General features: G+C 34.5%; 1 protein-coding gene across 10 annotated transcripts in view; it reads left to right on the top strand.

Annotated features, from left to right (window-relative positions):
• Positions 1-25,932, top strand: part of ADGRL3 (adhesion G protein-coupled receptor L3) — a 761,742-nt gene that overhangs the window by 694,300 nt on the left and 41,510 nt on the right. The window contains exon 23 of one of the 10 annotated variants that reach the window (XM_037034102.1): positions 24,671-24,697. The exons of the other annotated variants lie outside the window; for them this stretch is intronic. Coding sequence (XP_036889997.1) covers positions 24,671-24,697 — 27 coding nt within the window. The remainder of the gene's footprint in view (positions 1-24,670; positions 24,698-25,932) is intronic. 10 annotated transcript variants of the gene reach the window in all.

Raw genomic sequence — 25,932 nt, 5'->3', positions numbered from 1 at the left:
ACTGGAAACGTGTTTGCTTCTCCCTAAGTCACTGCCACCATTTCCTTTTAGGCCACTGTCAACTCCTTACAGAGCCATGGCCGTGGTCTCCTCACTGCTTTCCCCATATTGATTCCTGCCCCTGTCTTGATCAGCAAGAGTGATCTTTTCAAAAGTTTAAATCTGGCCATGCAACTCTCTTTGGTAAAACTCTTTAGTGGCTTCCTGTTACTCTTACGTGAATGTCCAGCTGCCCCACGATGGGCTAATGATTGCTCGTGATCCGATTGTCCTGTTCTTTCATCGGCCTCTCTTTAATCCGTGTGTCCCTCCGGCAGGTCTAGATGTGTTTCTTAGGCTTTGTGTTCTATCCCTGCTGTGTTTCTACTGATGTTCTCTTCCCTAATCCTGTACCTTGCTGACTCCAATTGACCACAATTTAATGATCATTTTAAAAAATAATTGAATTACATTCTAATTCCAAATTTACATCACTCATTATAAACACATTTGATTTCAAGTACACATTTGGCTTGCTCATTACTGTATTAATGCTATACTCTGGAAAAAATGAACGAATAAAGTGAATTATGTAATATGATTAAAGAGGAAATGAGGTATGACAGTTTTTAAATTTTACTGAAAATAATTAAATTTAAATAATATATTTTACTTGCTATTTGTTTACTTGTACTTTGTCTCTTTTTCATCAAAACTGGTAATTATATTTGAAAGAAGAAAATAATTCCAATCATTTAAACTTTTTGGTTTAATTTTTGATAATTTGAAATTGGAGCTTACAGTAATCATCACAGAACTATAACCTAATTTTGAAAATATGTATGAAAATGTGAATTAAAAAAATGACTGACATGTTACCAGCACAGAATTAACTTATGGTATCCCTGAAATATTATGATATATAGAGCTTTAATTCTTGAGCAGCATTTAGGACAATCTTGACATTTATCTTTAAAACGTAAATGATGTTTCTGTACTTATTAACTATATCTACTTTTGGAAAATGTATTTAATCACATCATAAGTACTTTGAAAACTAAAAAGTAATAATAAAAGCTTTTAAGATTAAGAAAGAAAATTGGTACCTGTATGGAGGGTTGGGGAATGTACTCGATTTTTATCTCCTGTGTCTCTCCTTCTTCCCTTTCCCGTGAACTGACTTCATTCAGACTTCTGATTTTGTCCTGGTCATTTTTTGATCTGATCCCTCCCTGTAACTTAGGTTTTACCTGAGTGATGGGTCAGCAAAGACATTGTCAGATGGTTTGAACAAACACCTTTCACTTCCTTTCTTCCCTGGGTTCTCGCAGCTAAAGGAAGACATTAGAGAGGAGGAATAACTACAGTGTCAGACACGTTTGGGGTTCAATTTCTGTTCAGTCCTGTAAGGATTATAACAATTTCTGTTCCATTATGGCTGTCTGTCTCAGTATCTCCTCTGTGTCAGGAATAATTGTATCTACATGCTCCTAGTAGAGTGGTAATTAGGTACAATCATACATGTAAAGCATATGGCACATAATTTAATGCCCATATAGAATAGTTTTATTATTTTTAATACTCTGTGTGGAAATATATTGCTGCAATTGGTCCATAGTGCTTTTCATCATGAAATTTGCTCAACCTCTTATTAAAATCCCATTAAAATTTATTGGCTCTGTTTACCGTATGATGTAATTAAGAAGTTGCATGACATGATTCTGTCAAACTCTTTATTAAAGTCAAACTTAAACTATCACAAAGAATTGGCTTCAGGAGTGGAATGCTCATTTGACTAACAAATAGCAAGTTCTGTAGTTAGTTCTGAAGGGGAAAAAAGTGTCTTCAGTGAGCTTGGACATCTACCACATGCAAAGAAATCAAAGAAGTCTTCTAAATAACTTCAGGAAAGATACAAAATGCACCCATAATAACTTACTTTGTTACTCTAGAAGGTAAATTTCATTTTGAGGACTGTTTCTAAATATTGGTAGAAATAGTTAAGTCAGAATTTCATTCAGCTTGACTAGCTGTATTATATTAATCTGTTCCAGAATCAAGGGTTGTAGGGTTCTAGAAAAGCAAATTGATACAACCATAAAAAATGCAGTAATCTCACAAGAATATTTTACCTTTAAATTTTCTACTTTATAATAATAGGTTAATAATGATCATTTATACTATTAAATGATATGTTAATGTATAGCTTTCTTTTTATAAGGTGTCATCTTTATACTGTAGTTAGAGCAATATCCAGGAGTTTGAACCTTTTTGAGAACAATATATCTATTTCTGAGCTGTGTTAACAAAAATATTCATCCACTTCAACATTTTCTGGATGTTTTGAAGAAATTATTTTTAGTAAATCCCCATTCTTTTCAGAATATTAACTAATAATATAAAATGTTGACATGTTAGTTTGCATTTTCAAAAAGGAAGCTCAGTATAGTCATATAATCCATAAACATTAGCTTACATCTCCATTCAATTGACTGTGTTATAGTTTACGTCTCACCACTCAACCACTAAGTTAAAATGAAAACTTTAGAGATTTCAAATTAATTTCAATATTTAGAGGTGTGTTTGAACACTGCTATCTCTCTTGTAAAAAGATTATTAGGTTGACAAACTATTCTAAAGATGTGTTTACAAAAAATTTTGTATACTACCACATGCCCATATGTACCCCAAACCCTTCAATTCTGGGAAAGAGTCAGACCTGGAATAGGTTTATTATATTTATTGTAATAAAGTAAAACGATGTTTAAGGAAATTCTGCAAATGAATATCATCTGTCGGTTTTCTCATTTTCTCCAGCCTTCCTCCATACCCTCGGTCCATGGGTGTATAACACCAGAAATGCATCGTAACCTTATCAAAATGATTCAGGTTCACTTGCAGTGTAATACAATCCAAGCAACACTTTTTGAAGCTCTCTGTGTTGTTGTGCTATCACTAGATTTGCTTCAGACAAGTTCAGAGCTTCTTTAGGTAGCAGTTAATCCTTTGTTGATTAACTTAATTCCAGCATTTAACAATCATTTCTTTAGTAAATAAATTTGAGTCATCAATTCACAAATCTCAGCCTTCTGCATGTTTTACTGCAAATCTCATTGTATTACGCTATTTGGTTGTAGCTTTATGTTTTCTAAAATGTAAAATGGGGGGCCTTTTCTTTAACATGCACTTAAATTCTCGTGCATGGAACCAGCATTTTATGTGTCGTTCATTGTATCCAGTGTACTTCACGCACTGAGAGCTGACATTTGAGAAAACAAGTTTGAAGGATGACTGTCACAGGCACCCTGGAATTGCTGTGCATTATACCTTGAGATCAAATAATAGTTTCACTCATCGTCAGCATAATTAGATTTATATCAGACTTAGGAGAATCAATTTTAGTCTGAGATTGAGAAAGCTTGAAAGAATACCTAAGGGAAAAATAATTTTTCTTTATAATAAAAACAAAAATTAGCAGCTCCTTCTTTCTATATATTTGGCTTGGGCTCAGATTACCTTATATCCAAAATAAAATGTAAGTTCAGGCTTTAGGAAAGGTTGAAAATCAGGTTGTGTGTTTTTTCTATGAAACCAACATTTCTGAAGTAATTGTATACACCACAGCAGAATTAATCTAAACTAACTATTCATAGGACTCTTAGCTTTTTCCCCCAGAAATGGTAACATGGTAATTTTCATAAGAGTGGAAGACATATGAGAATAACTGTGACTATATAACATTTGTTTCATATTACTTACATAGTTTCCCACTGTAAATGGCATTACATTACAATGATTTATATTTTATTTTTTTAACTTTGGATTACTGTTGTTCAGCTACAGTTGTCCCTCCTTTTTTCCTGTTGCTCTCCCCTGTCCTGCCTCCTACATTCCCATGCCAATCCCCCCCATTGTTCATACCCATGAGTCCTCTATTCATGTTCCTTGACTTGCCTCATCCTCTTGTTTTCCCTGTTATTCCCTCCCCTCCCCTCTGATCACTGTCAGTGTGGTCTTTATTTCCATGTCTCTGATTCTATCTTGTTTTCTTGTTTGTTTTGTTGATTAGGTCCCACTTATAGGTGAGATCATATGGTATTTGTCTTTCATTGCCTGGCTTGTTTCACTTAGCCTAATCCTCTCTAATTCCATCCATGCTGTCAGAAAGGGTAGGAGTTTCTTCTTTCTTTCTACTGCTTAGTATTCCATTATGTAAGTGAACCATAGTTTTTTGATCTACTCATTTACTGATAGACATTTATTTTACTTAATTTTCTAATTTATGATCTTTGATTTTATTGTGTATCCTTTAATTATTCATTAGTTTATTTAATAAGAAATGCTAAGATTGTGAGTATATTTTGAAGAGAATTTACAGAATTTGCTAATTTAATTTACATGGGCAATAAGGGAAAGGAGCGCAGTGTGATTTCAAGATTTTTGGTTCAGAGTGCTGGGAGGGTGAAGTGTTATTACTGAAATGTGCGAAATTGTAGGACAAAATATATTAGGGGTTGATCAGAAGGGAGTGAGTGAAACATAACTTTCAAACACTTAATAAACACTGCATTGTACATGCTGAGTAGGCAGTTGAAATAGTGAAAGCTGGAGACTTAAATTTGGAGTCCTCAACTGTATAAATTTAATTTGATCTGATTTAATTTTGTATTTAGTGTTTGTTTTATATTTTATTTTCAGTGTTGCTTTCATTTTATATATCTTTATCATCTTCTATAATGGGAAATGATTCTTTTTTTTAAATTTATGACTGATATATTTCCTTTAAAAACTGACACAGAGATAATTGAAAAAGTAATAATAGTAAAAGCAGTGTGCAAATATGGCAAAAAATTGAGAGTGACTTTGTCACCAGATTGTTTCTCTGACTGAAGTATATGTTTCTGTGAAGATGGTCCCTGCTGGTCCATACAGTAGCTTGAATTACAATGATGCTGATGATTTATGGAACATCAAGTCAAAAGATAGGTGGTTCCAGTGCTGGTTCAATGCCTCAGTGGTGTCAATGAGGACCAAAGCTCTTTTTATCTTTTATCGTTCCCCTCCATGTTTGCTGTTGTCATTCACTGTGTCAGCTCAAAGATGGCTCAAAGATGGCTCCCTCAGCTCCAGGCATCATTCCTTCAGCCTAATCCACAAGCAGGAAAGAAGAGAGAAAAAAAGGCCTCCTTTCCTAAGCCTTTCTTCATGGGTTTTTCTTCCATGATCACAGTGGGAAATACTTCCCAGAAGCTCCTTGCTAGGTCACATACCTGGATCACATCACCACCTGTCATTGCAAGAGTTTGGAAGAGAGCATGTTCTGGCAAAGGGAACAGGCTCAAACCCCTGTGGAAAGGAATAAGCCAATCTCAACATTTTCAGAGCTCAGGGCAAGAGTACAAAATTGTAAATAAAACAGGCTCTAATCTCCTACTCTGACAGATAAACCTTAAAAAGCACTTGGAAGATCAGGTCTAAATTTGGAATCCTTGGACTCCTCAGTTTCATACCAGGATGTGGCCCCTGGTTCAATACCCATCTTCGTTCTCCTCCTACCCCCAGTTCTATCCCACACCAGGTGAGGCCTCACACACAGGCAGGCTGATATGGACACTTCAGCCTGTATAGCTAAGTTCTGACCAACCCTCCCACAAACAGCTGTTCCTTGACTACTCTTCAGCTACAGGAGTGTGGGAACTAACTATTTTCTTGGAAGAGTGGGTCAGGGTAGATTTATTTTTAAATGCATGAGACTGGGCAAAATAAAGAGATTGAAGATAGACCATAAAATACAAATACCAAGTATGGAAATCTTTGGTGATGCTAACTTTTAGGGATCTTGAAGAGCTTGCCAAGTAGATTTAGCAAGAGTAGCCAGTGGAATTGAAAGAAAGCTTGATCTGGAAGTTAGGTGAATCGAGCATTTTAATTAAAATGGGGATTTAGGCTTGACCACTGGATTTCACAACAGGATGCTTTCTGCATTTGACAATGAGCTGTTTTGGTAGAGTGGGTGATGAAACCTTATTATTTTGATATCTTTGCTATAACAGAACCAACCATTTACCTAGCTCTGTCCCTAAAAATAAAATAGGTTAGAATGGAAATAAAATGGAAAGAGAGATGTTAAACAGCACATGTAAAAACAACTCTTTTCAGATTTTTTCCTGTAAATAAGAGTTGAAATATAGTAGCTGGAAGAAAAAACTGTGTCAAGAGACTCTTTAGTTTTTTGTTTTTGTTTTGTTGATTGGTTCAATTTTAGCATGAGAGACAAAATACAGCCTCTTTTAATCTTGTACAAATGGGCAATTGATGTTGACAGGAGAAGGGACAATTGCATGGTGTCTACAGGTGAGTAGGCAAGGGAGGGTGAGATCTAGTGTACAAGTGAGGACTGGTCTTAGATATTAAATAAGAAGAAGAACAAATAGACAAGACAGTTCATTCTTTATGTGATGAAATTATGACAGAGTTATAATAACTTATTGAGCAGTAGATATTTTTCTTTAAAGCCATGTGATAAATTATCATGACTCAGAAGCAGCAAGTGTTTATTGTGTACAGAAATATTCATCTACCTGGAAGGAAAGTTACATAATCTTAAAAAATGTAATATTATAGGAATTTTCGATTCTCTATTTTGTGTGTATATGTGTATGTGTGTGTACACACACAGGTCGTAAACTTAATATTCTTCTTAGAAGATCTACCCATATCTACACATGTATGTATCTATATTATATAATATATACTTTTCATAAATGCAAATGTCCAAAGACTTTATTAACAAGTAAAAGTTTTGTATTTCAAACAGATTTAGTAATATTTATGTATAATTTCATGAATTTAAGGAACAAAAATAGGTTATACAGTTTGGAGAAGAATTAATCTTTAACAAAATTATTCAAGCAAAAAAATTTTCTTTTTCTTTAAGAAATAATCACTTGCCATGGCTGGTGTAGCTCAGTGGATTGAGCACAGGCCTGTGACATGATCATGGTTCGATTCCCAGTCAGGGCACATGCCTGGGTTTCAGGCCAGTTCCTGGCAGGGGACATACCAGAGGCAACCATACATTGATACTTCTCTCCCTCTTGCCTTCCCTTTCCCTCTAAAAGATAAATAAATAAAATCTTTTAAAAAAGGAAATAATCACTTGATTATTCTTTTGATACCTCTGATACCTTAGAAACAGTCTTTTATTTAGCTATATTCCAATATAAACCTATATATTATACAATTTTATTAAGCATACTTTATTTTTTAATATATTTTATTGATCATGCCATTACAGTTGTTCTATTCCCCCCCTTCATTCCCCTCCACCCTGCACATCCCTCCTGCACCATTCCCCCCCTTTAGTTTATGACCGACCACCTGTCTCAAGTTCCTTAGATTCTATATTTCCCCTACTATTCTTGCCCTCCCCCCTATCTATTTTCTACCTACCATCTATGCTACTTATTTTCTGTACCTTCTCCCCCCTTCTTCTCCTCCCACTCCCCTGTTGCTAACCCTCCATGTGATCTTCATTTTTATGGTTCTGCTCCTGATCTAGCTGTCCTCTTAGTTTGCTTTTGTTTTAGGTGTGGTTGTTAATAACTGTGAGTTTGCTGTCCTTTCACTGTTCATATTTTTCATCTTCTTTTTCTTAGGTAAGTCCCTTTCACATTTCATATAATAAGGGCTTGGTGATGATGAACTCCTTGAATTTGACCTTATCTGAGAAGTGCTTTATCTGTCCTTCCATTCTAAATGAAAGCTTTGCTGGATAGAGCAATCTTGGATGTAGGTCTTTGGATTTCATGACTTGGAATACTTCTTTCCAGCCCCTTCTTGCCTGTAAGGTCTCTTTTGAGAAATCCACTGACAGTCTGAGGGGAACTCCTCTGTAGGTGACTGTCCCCTTATCTCTTGCTGCTTCTAGGATCCTCTCCTTCATTTTAATCTTGGCTAATGTAATTATGATGTGCCTTGGTGTGTTCCTTCTTGGGTCCAACTTCTTTGGGACTCTCTGAGCTTCCTGGACTTCCTGGAAGTCTATTTCCTTGCCAGATCGGGGAAGTTCTCCTTTATTATTTGTTCAAATAAGTTTTCCACTTGTGGCTGTTTCTTTTCCCCTTCTGGTACCCCTATAATTTGGATGTTGGAACATTCAAAGATATCCTGGAGGTTCCTAAGCCTCTCCTCATTTTTTTGAATTCTTGTTACTTCATATTTTTCTCTTTGGTCATTTTTTTCTGCCTTCTGGTCCACATTGTTGATTTGAGTCCCAGTTTACTTTCTGTCACTATTGGTTTCCTGTGCATTTCCCTTCATTTGAATTAATTTAGCCTTTATATATTCTTCTAATTTGTGACTAAAATCAAACAGATTTGTGAGCATCCTGATCACCAGTATTTTGAACTGTGCATCTGAAAGGTTCGCTATTTCTTGGTCGCTTAGAGTTATTAACTCTGGGGATTTGAGTTCTTGAGCCATATTTTGGACTGTTCGTGCCTGTTATGTATGAGGAGCGGAGCCCTAGGTGTTCACCAGGACGGGGCAACTCAGTCACTGGGTTGTGACACTGTATGTGGGGGTGGGGTCAAAGAGGAGCAATGGCAGTCCCATCTGCTGCTTACACCACTGGGGCCTGTGGGGTATGTCTCAATGCTCACTCCCCCACTGGTTTATCTGTGCGTGAATGCATACTTTAAAGCACAGGTGGCAAACACAAGGCCCACAGGTGGAATCTGGTCCATCACCTTGTTTTATCTGGCCAGCACCTTGTTTCTACCTGGCGGCAGGACAGAGCTCTCCCTGAACTATTAAGGAGTAGTTACATTTGTACAGTTTTAAAATTACATTTGGCTCTTTGAAGGCAACCATGAGGCTGATGTGGCCCCTGGTGAAAATGAGTTTGACACCCTGCTTTACAGGATCCTGAAAATTGCAATCCTCTAATATTGGCTTGATTTTCCAGACACCAGCCCTCATCCTGAAGCTACTAAGCCCCCTCCATTACCCTCAACGTTCCCCAGCCTTCCTACCCCTCCATTCTCTCATTAGCATGTAAAAGACACTGTCATCCCTCAGGAGAGCGCCAAGTGTTTTAGGAGCTCCGTGCTAGAAAAAAAGGACAAAGACCAAATGTTTATTTTGATTGTACCACAGCAATTTTGAATTTTTGACATTGGTATACTGAATGTAAGATTTTCTTGAAAAATGGCTTGCCTCCCATTATGTTCATAAACATATTATAGAGAACAATTGAAGAATATCATTTTTCTGAATTATCCCATATTTCTAACTAACCCCTGAAAAAATGTTACAAAACCAAGTCTAATTTTCTATTGTGAATATGGTACTATGGGTAGCTATATAATGAAAATGTAATGAAATCTTATGAAAATGAGAATATTTAATTTATTAATTTGTATTCAAATTCTTTGTGAGGTATAACTCATTCTTGTGTTTTAAATTGCTTATTTATACAATTTTTAAAATTAATGGGCCCTGGCTGGTGTGGCTCAGTGGATTGAGTGCCAGCCTGTGAACCAAAAGGTTGCTGATTGGATTCCCAGTCAGAATGCATGCCTGAGTTGCAGGCCAGGTCCCCAGTAGGGGGCGTTTGAGAGGCAACCACACCTTGATCTTTCTCTCCCTCTTTTTCTCCCTCCCTCCTGCCCCCTCCCTGTAAAAATAAATAAATAAAATATTTAAAAAAAATATTTTAAATTAATGAAAGAGCCATAATAGTTATGATTTCGAGATAACAAAATTAAACTTACTCTGTTTTAATTTTTTGTTTATTTTTAACAGGTAATTGCTATTTATTTTCCTTGGATTTTAAACATTCCACTAAAGATTAAAAGCAGCTATGTATCTTTAATAATACCATTTAATTTGATCTGGTAAAATTAAATCTTACACACTATGGGTGAAACTTAAAAATATTATCCTAAAATGATTTCATTCACTTTTAACATTTAATTTAATATAGTCTCAGCTAATAAATAATTACACAAGGAATGAGTAGATTGGGAACTTACAATCCAAATATAAATAAAGGAATTTGAATCATTTTTTCATTATTTTCAGGCAGATCATTTTAAAATATAGAAGCCATTTTCTACCCAGTGATTATTTAAGGTCATAATTTTTCGGAGGCTTAAATGAGTGAAGTGCACAGGGAATCTCATTGATACCATCCTCTTGTGGTTTTAGCGAGTTTGCCTTAGATGCTATAATTAGAAACAACTAGAAATACACTTTTGCTAACATAGCTTTGTTTCAAATAATAGAAATTAATTTCATTAAAAATGTTATTTAGCACAATGATTATACGTTTATAAAATCTTCTGAAAATTGACCAAAACTTACCGATTTGGTTGTAAGAAACTTTGAACAAGAAATACTGGGCAGCAAAGATCTTAGCCCCCAATTCCTAATCAACTCAGGTTTTGCATGCCTTCTGGTGATATTTAAAATAAAGTTGTTTGGGTAATAAGTTAAATATTATGTTGTATTTTGAGTCAAATACTGGAAGTAAAAATTTAGTCATAGGTTCTGAAACAAAAGATAGATACTCCTGGTTCTGCCCCCAAGCCAACTGTAATTGCTGTACATAATCAAACATCAGTTTGAAATTAAATGTGTTGTTTCTGTTAAAAGTACGTAAAAAAAAACAATGACAAATAGTAGTTAATTTACTGAAGTTTTACCACGTGCAAGGCACAATTCTCAGTCCTTTATGAGTGGAAATGTAGTCTTTGCTACAGCCATTGGAGGTTTCTAAAAGGGGGATTACCTCACCTTGAGACTTCACTGCTAGTTAGTGTCAGAACCTCAATTCCAGCAGGCAGTCTGCCTTCAGAGTCCATTTTCTTAACCATTCCTACGTACTCCTTGTCCTATCACACTGTGCATCTGTAAGTAAATTAGATTGTTTAATTTAAAAATACACAATTTCATCTTTAGTTATGCATCAGTTTGGACAGAATGCATGCTTAATCTTTAAATCTCAATATTGACTGGATTACATTATTACTAAGGGCACCATTTTTAAAACCCTGTGATTATTGTAATTCTTTAAGTTATGAACTATAAAGTCAGGCTAGCAAAATGCAATTGTCAGAAGTTTTCATGTTGTAACAGTCTTTTCAGGATTAGAGATAAAGATTTCAGAACTACTGAATGCTGCTACCCAAGAGGAATGTTGTTCTGGTAATGGTGACTCAGAAAGTACAGTCAGCCAGGTAAATGTAAAAACATTACTGTATATCACCAAAGCCAAAAATAGAAGGGAGTAGTCAGTCACCTGTAGAATATCGCTGAGTGGTCAAGTGTGAGGAGATGAAACAAAACACTTTGGCAATGAGAGGTGCATTGTGGAAATCATACCTGAATAGAGTAATTTTTAAGAAAAGAAGTAGTGACCAGAGGGGAGAGGGAAGGGAATTTCAGGAGAAATAGGGGAGGGATTTAGAGGAACATATATAAAGGACACATGGACAACAACTGAGAAGCGTGGAAATGGGAGGGGGGGAGCACGGGGGGTGGGATGGGATGGGAGTAATAGACAGAAAACTGTACTTGAAAAATAATTAAATAAATTTAAAAAATAAAAGAAGTAAGCAAGTATGGATTACAAACACAGAAAACCCTTGGTAAATGTTTAATACACACAGGATTCTTAGGGAATTTATGGGATGTAGGAAAAAGGTTTGTTTGATTATAAGAGTAAAGAACACTAAAGTCTGTTTGTTTGATGGAATTGAGCCAGAGAGAGGGAGATAGTGCTGAGTGAGGAGAGAGAACCATCACTGCGTGAGCACAGTTCTTGAGAAGCATCAGGATGCGGATCTGCTGGCCTTGTGAAAAGGCCCTTCTTTCATTATAGTAGAAGGGAAGGCAGTGTGTGAGTGCTGCTGAATACAGATGATAGATTTGCTGTTGGAGAGATGAGAACGTTTCTGCCACTATTCTGGTTGAGTTCTTCCAGAAAAGACCGTGAGTCAAGAATTCAATGCAGTGTATTAAGAAATGCTTTTAAAAGATATCAGTAAGAAAATAAGGGGAGAGGGAGAGGTAAGAGGAAGGAGCTATGCAAGTTTGTGATTTTGTGTGAAGTTTCATACTGACCCTGATCCTAAAGGGACCTGTGGAGTGAAAATTACAGTCTGGAGCTGTCTATCTTTGGGACAAAGGGGCTGGGATGATGTAACTCCATACCTGTTAGTAATTGACTGCAGAATTGCTTGGAGGTGGGGGTGAAATGTAAATTCCCAAGCACTTCCGGCTGTATGGGAATGGCAGCCGTAGTGCCCAAGGACAATCATGTGTAGGTCGCAGGGGTGAGCCTTTAACAGGTAAGAATTAGTTGGAATTAGTAGCTGGAAGAATTAGTTCAGAAGCTGTACAAGGGATTGTGATGTCCAGACATTGCACGGATGCATCAGCAGCTGTCCAGTTGTTTCTAATGTTTTAAGGGAACAGGAGACAGTATTCTGTTAGGGGGGTTGGGCTGAGGAGGAGGTTTTGGATTAAAGGGAGAGGTGAAATAATCCTTATGGAGAATGGGAGAACCTGTGTGCTAGGGAAATAGAGTTGGCTTATCAATCACTGCTGAGTTCCATTAGAAATTCATTGTCATGAATTTAAAATGTCTTCGGTAATCATAGTTGTGTGGTATTATATGAGCGGTGTTCATATATCCAGGGATGGGGTTTTTAAAATTGTACAAGGGGAAAGAGGATATTAGAAAGTAAGAGATCATAGGATCTAGTCTGGCCAAGGAGGAAAATATGAACACGAAGAGAGTGATATGTCGTGGAAAATGGAGAGAGAGAAGAACAGAAGATGTAGAGATGTTAGTAAACAGGGTAACAAGGAATAAAAGGTGACAGCGAATATCTGATGACATGAACGTCAAAAGAGTGGGTTTTGGAGAAAGGGTGAATCATGACTTAGCAATGGCTCTACTGACTGAAGGTTGTGATAGAACCAATACTAGAACTTGTGTGATCTTCATTTTCACTTAGAGGGATTGGTTGACACTGCACTGTGAGTTTAAAGGACAGGATGGAATTTTTAGAGAAGAAGGGAAGTGGTGCAAAGGTGGACTAGAAAAGAGATGTACAAAGAAAAGTTGGAATAAATGGAAGCCATAACCTGTAACCATTTTTGTTGTCCGTGTGTATTACCTACTATCTTTTCACGGTCAATTGTCACTGTGGTCAATAGAGTCCTACCCAGTAGCTATGGAAAAGTCCCCTAGAAAGATGGCAACACTATTTAGACTCTGCATTGGAGACATACATGTTCTTCCCAAATTCTGGTAAAAACCAATTTACGGAGATAAGACTCATAGCTCAAGCTATACCCAATTCTTTAAAAGAAACTAAAGGGCTCTGAGATTAAAGGTACTAAGTAGATCGCCAGTGATTGGCAAATTAAGGTAATAAACTAACTAAATGGACTGAAAAACTTAACTTACCCTGGATGCATATTAGTGTCCCCCAGTTCCAAGGGAATACTCCATTTAAGTAAAAACAACAAAAAGATAATACATTTTGGTCTTCAACTTTACTCATTCTCCGAATATTTTCTAGGAGTGCTAACAGGTGTTACTTTGTTATAAAATATTTTTTCTTTTTTTTATATATTTTTTAAAGATTTTATTTATTTATCTTTAGAGAGGAAGGGAAGGAGAGAAGGAGAGAAATATCAATGTATGGTTCCCTCTCGTGAGTCCCCTGCAGGGAACTGTCCTGCAACCCAGGCATGTGCCCTGACTGGGAATCAAACTGTGATCGTCTGGTTCGCAGGCCCGTGCTCAATCCACTGAGCTACACCAGCCAGGGCTAAAATATTTTTTCTTTACCTCATTGAAATTGGTGAAAACATGTAAGCCATAGTTACTTTACATTAAAAAACAATATATTAAGTTATTGGACTTGGCCCTGGCTATGGCTCAGTGGATTGAGTGCTGGCCTGGGAACCAAAGGGTCATTGGTTCGATTCCCAGTCAGGGCACATGCCTGGCTTGCAGGCCAGGCCCTAGCTGGGGACATGTGAGAGGAAACCACACGTTGATGTTTTTCTGCCCCTCTTTCTCCCTCTCTTCCCCTCTCTCTAAAAATAAGTAAATAAAATATTTTTTAAAAATAGTTAGATGTGTAGTTAAAAAGTGCAGACAGTATAGCAGAATGGTAGATGTCTTTATCTGCTCAATCCGCACTTGAAAAGTTCCTAATCTAATTTTCTCTTGGCTAGGTCCTAGTTGTTGAGTTTTTCCACTGCATTTAATTATCTATTTTTAAAAGGTCTGCCATCCAAAGCCCTGGCACTTTTATAAATGTGCTGTGTGAGTATGTATTCTATATAGAAGAATGCCAAAAACTGATATTTTAAATCAGACACTTCAATGTGCTAACACAAAACCCCTCTCAATTCCAGAACTGAGATTGATAGTCTAAAGTTATAATTTAAAACTTTTTAATTATGTGTTTAAGAAAACAGCCATGAGCCTGAAAATTAAAAATGTATCAGCACATTTGCTTATTAATGTATTACATATACCAAGTCAAAAATAGCACATTTTCTCTGTAATAGTCATTGTCGATGCAGTTCTCTGATTTTTCTACCTTCTTTGAATTTATCATATTTCATTCAATTAACTGTAAAAAGGTTTCTAAAATTGCCAGATCTCTCATTCTATAACTTTCATAAGGCAATATAACGAAACAGGAAATAAACAACATCTCAGTGTTCACAGGACATCTATTAATAAAATTATTATGCTCATTTGTTTCTCCTAGAATTTTTATCTTTTTTAATGTTTTCATTTTTTGTTAGCTTTTCTGTATTTTTTCTTTTACTTGCTGATAAACAACTTGAATTCCTTTACCATTGTGTGTAACTTCTTCCAGAGTGTCATGACCCTTAATTTTTTCTCTGTTAAAGAGAACTGCTTGAATTAGATCATCAGTATTCCCCTCTGTAGTATGTGAGTTTGAGGTCTTTTTAAATTTTGTTGTTTTTGTTGTTCAGTTATAGTTGTCTCCTTTTGAGATCCTTTAATAGAAATCCTTTTAAACTAAGAGTAGAGAATCTATATTTTCCTTTATTTCCTTTTATTTCCTACATTATCTTTTATTAGTCCTAGAGATTTACAATCCACATTAAGATCTTAAATTCTTTTATCTCTGTGGAAGACATTTTGTTTTCTTTACTAAATGATCCAAATTTTCAACATCATTCACTAAGTAATCCATCCTTTTTTTCCCCAGAATTTTGCTGTTGTGCTGTCCTACATCAAATCTCTGTTTCTGTGTCTTCTATTCTGTTCCTTGGACATACACTTTGTTCCTTTACTATTAACACATTAGTACCAGAACATGTTTAAAATCTTCTAGAGTAAGTCCTTCTATTTTGATTACCTCTTTCAAAATTGCATTATCCTAATGGACTTTTACTATTCTTCCACATAAATTTCAGAATCAGTTTTTAAAGCTCTTCTGATATAGTTCTTACAATTCTGGAGTATATTTTAATTAATCATGGTATTTATGCACACTCGTATTTTCCTGCTTAGCAGCTTATATAGGATTTTTATTAAGTTCTTAAGTAAAATATTCTTATTTTTTAATTTTCATACACTGTACTTATTTGGTAAGTTATAGTTATCTCATAAACTATTTTTCTTCTTTTCTATTTAGTTTTAACCTTTAGAGAAAAAAGGATTATTATTTTTTTTAAGATTTTATTTATTTATCTTTAGAGGGGAAGGGAAGGAGAGAAGGAGAGAAATATCAATGTATGTTTGCTTCTCGTGAGTCCCCTACTGGGAACTGGCCTGCAACCCAGGTATGTGCCCTGACTGGGAATCGAACCGCGATCATGCGGATCGCAGGCCCGCGCTCAAGAAAAAGGATTATTTGTTACTTGAATATTAGAAATCATATTTGTAACATGTTTTGGGGCTGGAGACTTTTTTGGGATGTAGTGGCAGATGGATATGTATGCATATTTATTATTGATTTCTAATTAAATTCTATTGTCATCAGAGATATATTCTGACTGATGTCAATTCTCAGTACTTTATTGAGGTTGCCATTTGGCCTAAAATGTGAGAGTTAAGACTTGTTATTTTGCTACTTAGAGATTTGTATTTAGCAACAAAATGGAATTTACTTATTATATTGCTTAAATTTTGTATGACATCTCTTAATTTTTCTCATTGACACAATTTTAAGATATTATATTTAAATTTGCAGTAACACATTTAATTAAGAACAGTATCTCACAGAGGTTCTGTATTAAAGCAGACCTGAAGTGGAGACCCTGGGCCTCTCATTAGGCTTCCTCACTGTGCAAGTACCTGGCTTTTGCTCACTCTCTGTGCCTGGTGACTCCTCTCCAGTGGCCTTTCACTGTTCCATGTGAGTCACAGATTCAAGAATTCAGAATTCTCATCAATACTCTTACTAATTGATACCTAGCAAGTCATAGAATGATTGTTTTTCCTTGGTTTCATTCGACTCCCAAAAAGATGCTAGTGAGATTAATTTATTCATAGTGAAAGTGAGTAAACTAATGCTTATTAAGATTTAGCTACTCATCCAAAATTAAATAAAACCTGTCTGCTCCCAACTGTGTTTAAAGGCCTCCCTTGATCCCATTTATTAGGATATTTAGTGAGTACAGACATGTTGTAAGTAGTCATGCTCTTTTATATTTTAGGTATTCTTACAAGTAGTTTATAATAAGGTATTTATTCACAGAGGGAGTACGATGAATGTTTCTTCTGTTGCAAGTTGTTGGAAGGAGAGATGATGATACTATGTTGTATGAGAAAGTGTAACAGCAATTCAACCTGTCAAAACACATTTGGCAAGAGTACATTGAAAAGTTATTAATTTCCTGAATTATTTTTCTTAACCGTAAAAGTTTGTACGTCTTCTAAGTTGAAAAAAGGAATATTGAGAGACTGTAATATATTCTTTAAAGTACATCATCTTTCTGCATCCCAATGACCTGAATTTACCAGCTCTACAGTCATATGTTTTAAAGGGTCAGTGAATTCTGAGACTCAAATTATTGGCCCATTGATAGCCAGGAAACATTGTGATTTTAATTGTAAGTATCAATAAATGGAATATGTTAACTTGTAGCTAATATTTTATGAATCTTGAAATGTTACTAAAGCAACTGTTTTATTTGATTATAAGATAAACTTTTTGAAAATAAATATAACTTTCTCTTTACATAGGTACATTGTCAATTATGTGATCATTCATATTCACAGTTTCAAATTTTCAAATTACAAGAAAAGAAATTAATGAAGTTTAATTTTAGAATGTATATCTCTTAATGAACTTTAATGAACATTTTCTGTATGAGTCTATGTCTTTATTTTAACATATGGTTCAGTGACTACATCTAGTGAAATGTTACAGTAACTTAGTTGGGTTTTTGACACTGAGGGTATATTGTATTTAGGAATTAAATTTAAGCTTCTCATGTAATCCACAGAAATCTAGGTTTCTCTTTTAATGTTCATTAGGAATCTGCATATACCACATTTCAATTGAAAATATAAAAATTCCTAGCATTTACTAAGCTTCAAGAAATCTTAAAATGAAACATTGTAGAAACAGGCTTTTTAAGTGTAAATATTAAAGATAATTTCAGAAAGCGGCGATGACTTCATCCTTCTCTTTGGATTTCTAGTTAATATATGAATTTATAAAACACTTAAAGGCAAATATAGTGTAGTGCTGTGTTTGTATTTGCCCTATGACCCCTTTCTTGAGTTCAGAAGCTCAATATACAACATCGATTTTAACAGCAAATATTTATGTAGTGCTTTAATATATTAATTTTTTGTGTCTTTGGATATTTTAAAAGGAAAAGGACTTTTCTTTTTAATCTCCATATAGTGGTTAAGAAAGAGAGAATGGAAATAAGTAACGTGGCATTAGAAGGGTATGGTCCCAGCATTATAAAATTCACTTAAACAAAATATAAAGAACCTGAACCTTTTATTGAATACACACAGCAGCTTTATGAAGAAAGTTCTGTATTTGTCCCCATTGCCCAGATGAGGAGCCTGAGGCTCAGAGGGGTTAAATAATTATCCCAGGGTTGCGAATGCTCAGCAGGCATTCATGCTCAGGCAGGCTGAGGCAGAAGTGCATGCATCCAGTCACTGTGATAAACTGGGCTTTCTTGTATCAATAGGAATAATCCTGTAGTGATATTATTTACTAGCAATATGAAATTCCAAAAATGTATACCTTATTTTCATGAAACCTACTGTTACATTTTTATAATAGATAGAGGTACTAAATTTGATGTGTTGTGGCTGTCTGTGTACCATATAATTCATTGTTCATTCTTATAATCGATACCTTTTTATATGTGTATAAATAAGTTCTTTGACCATATTCTATACAGGTAAAAAATTTGCATAACATTGTCCTGGTTCATGTAGTTCAGTGGATTGAGAGTGGGCCTGCAAACCAAAGGGTCCCTGGTTTGATTCCCAGTCAGGGCATGTGCCTGGGTTGTGGGCCAGGTCCCCAATAGGGGGTGCATGAGATGCAACCATACATTGATGTTTCCCTCCTGCTCCTTGTCCCTTCCTTCCCCTCTCTCTAAAACTAAATAAATAAGATCTTTAAAAAATAAAAAAATTGCATAACATTGAGTTGTGGAGATAATAGAATTAAAGTTTTTTCAGTCATTGATTTAATGTTTATTGATCTTAATTTATTATACTCACTTCAGCCTAATTTCACATATTCAATTCATCAGCAGTGTGAAACCTGTGATTAAAATTTTAATATTGGTGTGTGCTCTGAAATCTATAGTATTATTATTGGGACATTGAGGCATGGAAATGAAAATGTTTCTGATATATGTTAAATCATTAATTTTATATATTTGCCTCATTTCATTTTCCTCTTAATAAATTTCATATGAACAAAACATAACAATATGTGGCTTATGGTGGTAATATTTAATATCGATAAAATCCAAAATTGGAAAATAATCATCTCTGTTGTTCATAATTTTATATTCATGTCATGACTTTAATATTTTAAAGAATTTTTATATATTTATATATTTAATAGTAATTTAAATATGTAACTGTAGTGAAATATAACTTATATTTTTCTCAGAAATGTTGAATTAAATTCTTCATGACTTTTCCTTTTATTCTTCTTATAATGGTTCAAAAAACAGAGACAAGATGGAAATAAATAATATAATTTTTATGATAGTATGGTCCCAGGAATATATATTACATCTGAAAGAAATATAAATCAGTCAGGATTTCTACAATGTTACTAATTGAGCATTTTCCTGACAGTGAGGTACAAACAAAATTTTTAGGTTTTTCTCTGATCACTATTCTTGTAGCTATACTACAAGAGTAGTGGTCACAGAAAATATCTTAAATACCTTAAGATATTTACTATAAATATTTACTATAATATTTACTATAAATACCTACTATACCTTAAATATCTCTTACTTAACTACTGGTTAGTAGGTTTTGTAATGTTACCTTAGATGTTGGTATTTTACCAGTCTATTCTGGTTAGTAAATGCTTGATTAATTTAAAAATAAATAGCATCCATGTAAAACATCCTTCCTAGCCCGTGGCCGCATGGCTCAGTTGCTGGAGAATTGTCCCACAAGGCAAAAGGTCACCAGTCCAATCCCTGGTCAGGGCACATGCCTGGGCTGCTGGCCCGGCCCCAGATGGGGCTCCTGTGAGAGGCAACCAATGGATGTTTCTTTGTCATATTAATGTTTCTCTTCCTCTCTTTCTCCCTACCTTCCCCTCTCTCTAAATAAATACATAAATACAATCTTTAAAAACATAAATAAATAAAACATTTTTCCTCCATTGCCTGCTAAAATTTGTGGCTGGAGCATTGGTTTAAGTAAAGGCATCTCTTTCCTTCCTGCTTCCACGGTTTCATGTATTCTGTGAACATTGCAGTCCTACAGGCCTTGTCTTTACCATTCCAGTCTTAAAAACTGGTGACCCTTGGGCTAGTACTGTGGCAAAACATAGTCTCAGAAATCACTTCTAAGTGAAGCCAATTAACTTGACTTCTTTTAGAATATGGTTAACTGAGTCTTCTTAGTCCTCAGCTTGAGAGATTCATTGTTGATTGAAGGGAAATAGGGAAACCCCCACTTAATATGCAGATATGTAAGTATTTATTACCTCTTTTCCTTCTTTGAAGAATAAAGAATAATTTTATCTTGAGAAGCTCACCCACATCAGTTCATTATTCTTACAGTAACACAAACCAAATTCAAGGGAAAAGTATCTATCCCTTTGATATAATTAGTTTTATACCAGGGAAAGTAAATGTAGCTGCATAGTGTACTTGGAAATAATTGTATACTAATTGGGATATACAGCATGATAATTCTTTTTCTTACCACTAAACATTGAGCTCAGTCAACAAGCCAGTTGGCTAATTCCCCACCAGTTCCAGAGGATCCCAGATTGAATCAATCTTTAAACTGATGGGGTCAACAATTCTGCCTAATCATTCATTTCCCTTACTTAAAGGTGATTTATTAATGATGAGGTCTTTTAACTTGCAGCTTAAATATGCAAATATGCCTCTTATCTGCTCATTTTTCTTTATATCAAAGCTTACCCATCTCTCTATTTTAAAAGATTCTATAACATCTAAATATAGTACCAGATTGACCAAAAAGTTTGTTTAGATTTTTTCGTGCACTGGCCCTAGTAATATTTAGTTGTCTTTAACTTCATTCAAAATAATTTTGTTAGATTGTGTTGTGGCAGCTCTCATATCAGCATGCATTAACAAAAAAACACCAAAATGGGTCATTTTTGTGCAGCCATTTTAATATTGAAGATGGAAGAAAACACACATTTTCAGCATATGATGCTTTATTATTTTAAGAAAGGCAAAAATGCAATGGAAGAGCAAAAAAAATTGTACAGTGTATGTAGAAGATGCTGCGACTGATCAAATGTGTCAAAAGTGGTCTGCAAAGTTGCTTGGTACTATTAAAATTTTGCCAAATAATCCTTTGTTGTGGGACTGCCTTATGTACTGGAAGATGTTTAGCACCGTCCCTGGCCCCTACCCACCAGAAGCCAATAGTAGGAGATAGCCCACATACTCAAAATATCCAAATCCAATAAAGTCATTGGTGAAAATGAAAATGTGTCTTTTATTTTATGAAAAAAAAATTAAATGGACTTGTTGGCCAACCTTGTAGAAGGAAAATATAAGGAAAAGTTTTATACCATTTAAAAGAATTTATCTCCTTTATATTAAATTTTAGATTAAAATATTTTATTTTGGGCTCAAAGTTAGAGAAAGCATATTTTATAACTAACTTGACTTTGTCATTCATCATCTGTCTATTTTGATATACTATGAGTCTTTACATCATAACATTAATTTATAAATTAATATTTTTGTCAGGAAATCTATTCTCTTGAAGATGTGTTTTGAGCTACACTTCTATAGGACTAGATATTAATAGCCCTTTTTGTGCTTTTGAATTGTTATCGAATATATGTAAATCTGTATAATTATTATTATCTATGTAGAGATCCATAAAATTTAATTTTGTTTCTAATGATCACTTTTAAATATAATCATGTGACATTAATATTTAAATTATTATTAATTTTAGATGTTAGTAAGAACAAAATAATAAAATATTTCACAAAAGGAAAATGTATTTACTAAAGGAGGGCCCATTTTATTATTTGTTCCTTCAAAATTTTATGTACAAATAATTTTGTTTTCAACATGTAATTTATTATAAATCATAAGATAACATGTTTGTTAAGAATTGCCAAAAATGCCTTAGGCCTTTGAGTCCATATTTCATAAAATATTTTAGAAGCTGCAAAACAATTGGTTTAGTCTTACTTCCTAGAATGGGATTTTGTGTCAGTAGGCCTACACTGGTAAGTCAGAATGGAAATTACTTAGCTTTAGAAACTAGTTTTGTAGATTGGTTTTTTTTAGAATTAAAATAATGAATCAAGAGTCCATAACCTTCCCAGCATCACTGGTGGCAACATCACAATCACTTAAGTTTGGATTTGTGGAGAGACATTGAAAAAGAGGTAAATTCTCTAAGCCAGTGGGGAAAACCTGACAAAATGACGGAAGGGACTGATTTATTACAGATGATCTTTAGTGATGTCTGGATTTTGAACCATTGTATATTATTTATGTCATCCTAGAAGCAAAATTAACGAAAGGTTCTTTTTCATTAACATGAAGTTTTATTTCGGACATGAACTGGTAAAAGGTAAAATTAAGTGCTCTATTAATTATGACACAGGCTACGGCGCTATAAAAATACTCTAAAATATGGGAGCTTAAACTTGTTATATAAGAATCTAGGAGTTGGTGTAAATCTAATGTGTTAGCTCCATGTCAATAAATAGCTTCAATTTATAGATCCGAGGCTCTACTGTCACTTTCCTAGCAAAAGTGAAGAGAAAAATGGTCAAGGGAAGCCCAATTCCAACTGTTTAATTGGCAAGACCCAGAAATGTCACAATTCACTTCCCCGAACATCCCAATGGACACTGTTTGTACACATGGCTATAGCTAACTGTAAGTGGGAGCAAAGTTACGATCTTTATTATTGACTGGCACAACTGGCTGATTCCCACAGTTGCCAATAAAATCTGCTGTGTCACACCTTGATATCTCTCTTTTTGATATTTCACGTCAAAGGTGAAACATCTCACTTCAGCAATTATAGTGCAAGGACTGTATTTTATAGTTTGAAACATTTAGACAGCTCAGTACAGTTTTGTAGAGCATTTCAGCATGTATTTCTGTATGCTAACTTTGGTAACTTTCTTTACTGGATATTGTACTATTCAAATTAAGGTAGAAAGTCATTCCAATCATGAACTTGATGTCACAGATGTGATATACTGATGAAATAAGAATGCATGCAATGAAATAATGATCACATGTTATATAACTTTTTAATGTTAATATGTGTACAAGACTTTCTTTCTAGGCACAGCTCACAATGTTAAATATGATCATTTCTTTGAAACTCTTCTCTTTCACACCTCCATTTGCATTATTTAAGTATCTTTTGGAATTTCATTTCCTAGTTTAAACATTTTTAATGCCCTAGTCAGGCACTATCCAATATAACTTTTTGTGAGGACAGAAATGTTCTAGAACTGCAGTGACCAATATGGTAGATGTGGAAGCTTTTGAGTACTTCTGATATGACTAGAGTGACTAAGGAACTAAACCTTAAACGTGATTTCATCTTAGTGAATTTAATTCTAAATACACCCATGTGGCCAGTAGTCACCATATCACGCAGCACATTTAGTCACTGCCTGCTCCATCTACAAACTTATTTCCACTATATCTACTTTATTGCATAATATTACTCCTGAAACATGTTCAAATGAATTTAGATACTTAATGTTTGTGATTCGGTGCTTTAGTTCTAGGAGGAGAAATTTTGTATTTTCAATGCAACTGTATTCTAGCTTTAAAAACATAATCACTATGTAATATTCACTGAACACAATATATGCCTGGCACTATTTTTAGCCATTTATATGTGACATATCATTTCATTATTACAAGAAACTTACAATTATCACCATTTTGTAGATAGATAAATGGACAAAACCACAGGTTAAATTTTTGCCTACATCAAATAGCTAGTAGGTGGCTGAGCTAGGGTATAAATGCCAAGCAAACTGGCTTCAAATCTCAAGCTCTCACTCCATTCTTTACTCTCTCATCATTCTGGACAGTGAGGTTTTCATCAGTACTTCTCTTTATTCAAAATCCATCACAGTGGGGTGTTTCTGAAAGCTTATTTGTGTATGCATAATGTCAGAAACCATTGCCTCTGGCAAGAGGTAAGAGAAAAGAGCAGGCAATTTCTCTTCCTTTTCTCTCAGTTCACTGAGCAGCATCTGTGTTTATAAAAAAAATGATCTAACATGTCCCTTACCTTTGTTTGCACTGGGATCTTATTTTATCAGAGTGATACTAAGAAAATTAGTAAATATGAGTGATCATGAACAGGTGCTGTATGTTTGCTCCTATTATTACTAAAGATTATTCAAATTTTTCTCAGTAAACTAACAGAATTCTGAAGTAGTCAGGATCAATTATTTTCAAAGGGCTATAATGTTTGAATTTAACTCAGGTCAATTATCTGAAGTTAAAATTACTTAGAAGCATACTGTCCATAATTAAGTAATCTCACCTACTAATATTACAGAGTAAGGTGACATGAAATCTGTCATTTTAAGTATGCCCCTAAGCCTTTTCCAGATTGCTCATAAGATTTCTCATTCTCCAGAGAAATGCAATCTCAAAGAAATAAATGTCTCTGTCAAGTCACAAGTAATATGAGCACATGATGGAAAAAATGGAATTTCTTATTCTCATAAGGGATATTACAGTTTTGTAAAATTGACTTTATTCCTTGTTATTTAAGTTCTCATGCTCATTTTAGGGTTTGCCTTTTTGGTATAAAGGGAAGGTTATGCTGCCTCTTAGGGAGGTGGGGATCAGAGGCTTTTGGAGACCAGAATATTTTTCATATGAAATTCTTTGTCACAAAATGCTAATGTTGGTGTTCTTGTCTTTATGTCTATGCATTCTTTAGCTATGAGGATAACAGACCCTTCATCAAGTAAGAATGACCTGAATGGCTGATAAATTCCATTTATCAGTGTGGTCCCATGAACCAGCTGTCAGATCTGTACTAAAAAGTCATTAGAGCTTCTGTCATTCACATAGAGGCAGAAGAGCAAACTGTGCAGGAAAAAAAAAAAAACAACAGGCATACAACTTCTTTGCAGAATTAATATGCTGCAGGTGTACTACTAAAAAAATTCTGCTTTACCTTTTTCATTGGACATCACCTGCTTTCATCGCCACAATATTAGCAGCTCATGTGGTACAGACTGGTTTCACTGTTAATAACTTTCTCCTTTCGCTGTGATGTGTTCCTCTGTACTGCATTATGTCCTCATTTCTGTTGTTCGGTTGGACATCATCTAAAGTTGTTTTCTGATATTTTCAAAGTGATCTATGGGTATGAAACTACCCAATTACAATTGGTATTAATGACTTTCTATGTTACATACCCAAAAAGGGGAAACATGCTTCCTTGTAAAATTAAAATTTGCATTTCTAATATTATCTTTGTTTGACAGATCACTTGATTAATTATCTATCTAATTGTTTATAAATGTATTTTTAAATTTCTGAAGCAAAGATACAAGTCTGTACTAATCAAATAAAAATGAACATTAATGTTAATATTTGTTTTTTTTATTTAAGCATTTTAAAATTATATGTCCTGCAACAATAAACACTTAAGATAGGCAACCTCTGGGTGACCTTGTTCTAGACTTTCAGTTTGTTCTTCTGGTGAAGAGTCCTTTGTTTTCATTTTCCCCAATGCCATTTCACTTATTTTTTCATGCACTTGCTTATTTTTTTTCTGAGAAATTGGGCTCATTGAAGTTTTATATTATTAATTCCTGGGACCATAATGCATTTTCTAGTGGATAATAGCAGTTTGTCTGATTTAATGGCGATTCTTCCCAGTTTTCCTTTTTTCCAATGTCTGTAAGAAGCTGAGAGTTTTACCAGGAAAGTTCCCATATTTGGATCTAAATTCTAGGATAAAATATGAATATCCAAGATGTTTTCCAAAACATAAGCCAATATACGACATACAACTGCAGGCCTCCCTTAGGTATCCTTTATTCAAGAATGTTAATGTTCTAAATTACACATGGCAACTTTAGTGGATCTTTAAATCTGAAAGACAGTGGCTCATGTAAAAGAAAAATGGTAAATATTTGAGATTAATTTGAATAACTTTTACAATACTTGACTACTTTGGGACCATATCTT

This window comes from Sturnira hondurensis, unplaced genomic scaffold (assembly GCF_014824575.4).
Source record: "Sturnira hondurensis isolate 20B ecotype Veracruz unplaced genomic scaffold, ASM1482457v3 Scaffold0022017, whole genome shotgun sequence".
NCBI lineage: Eukaryota > Metazoa > Chordata > Mammalia > Chiroptera > Phyllostomidae > Sturnira > Sturnira hondurensis.
The sequence above is the reverse complement of the archived record's forward strand: the minus strand, read 5'-3'. Positions and strand labels throughout refer to the sequence as shown.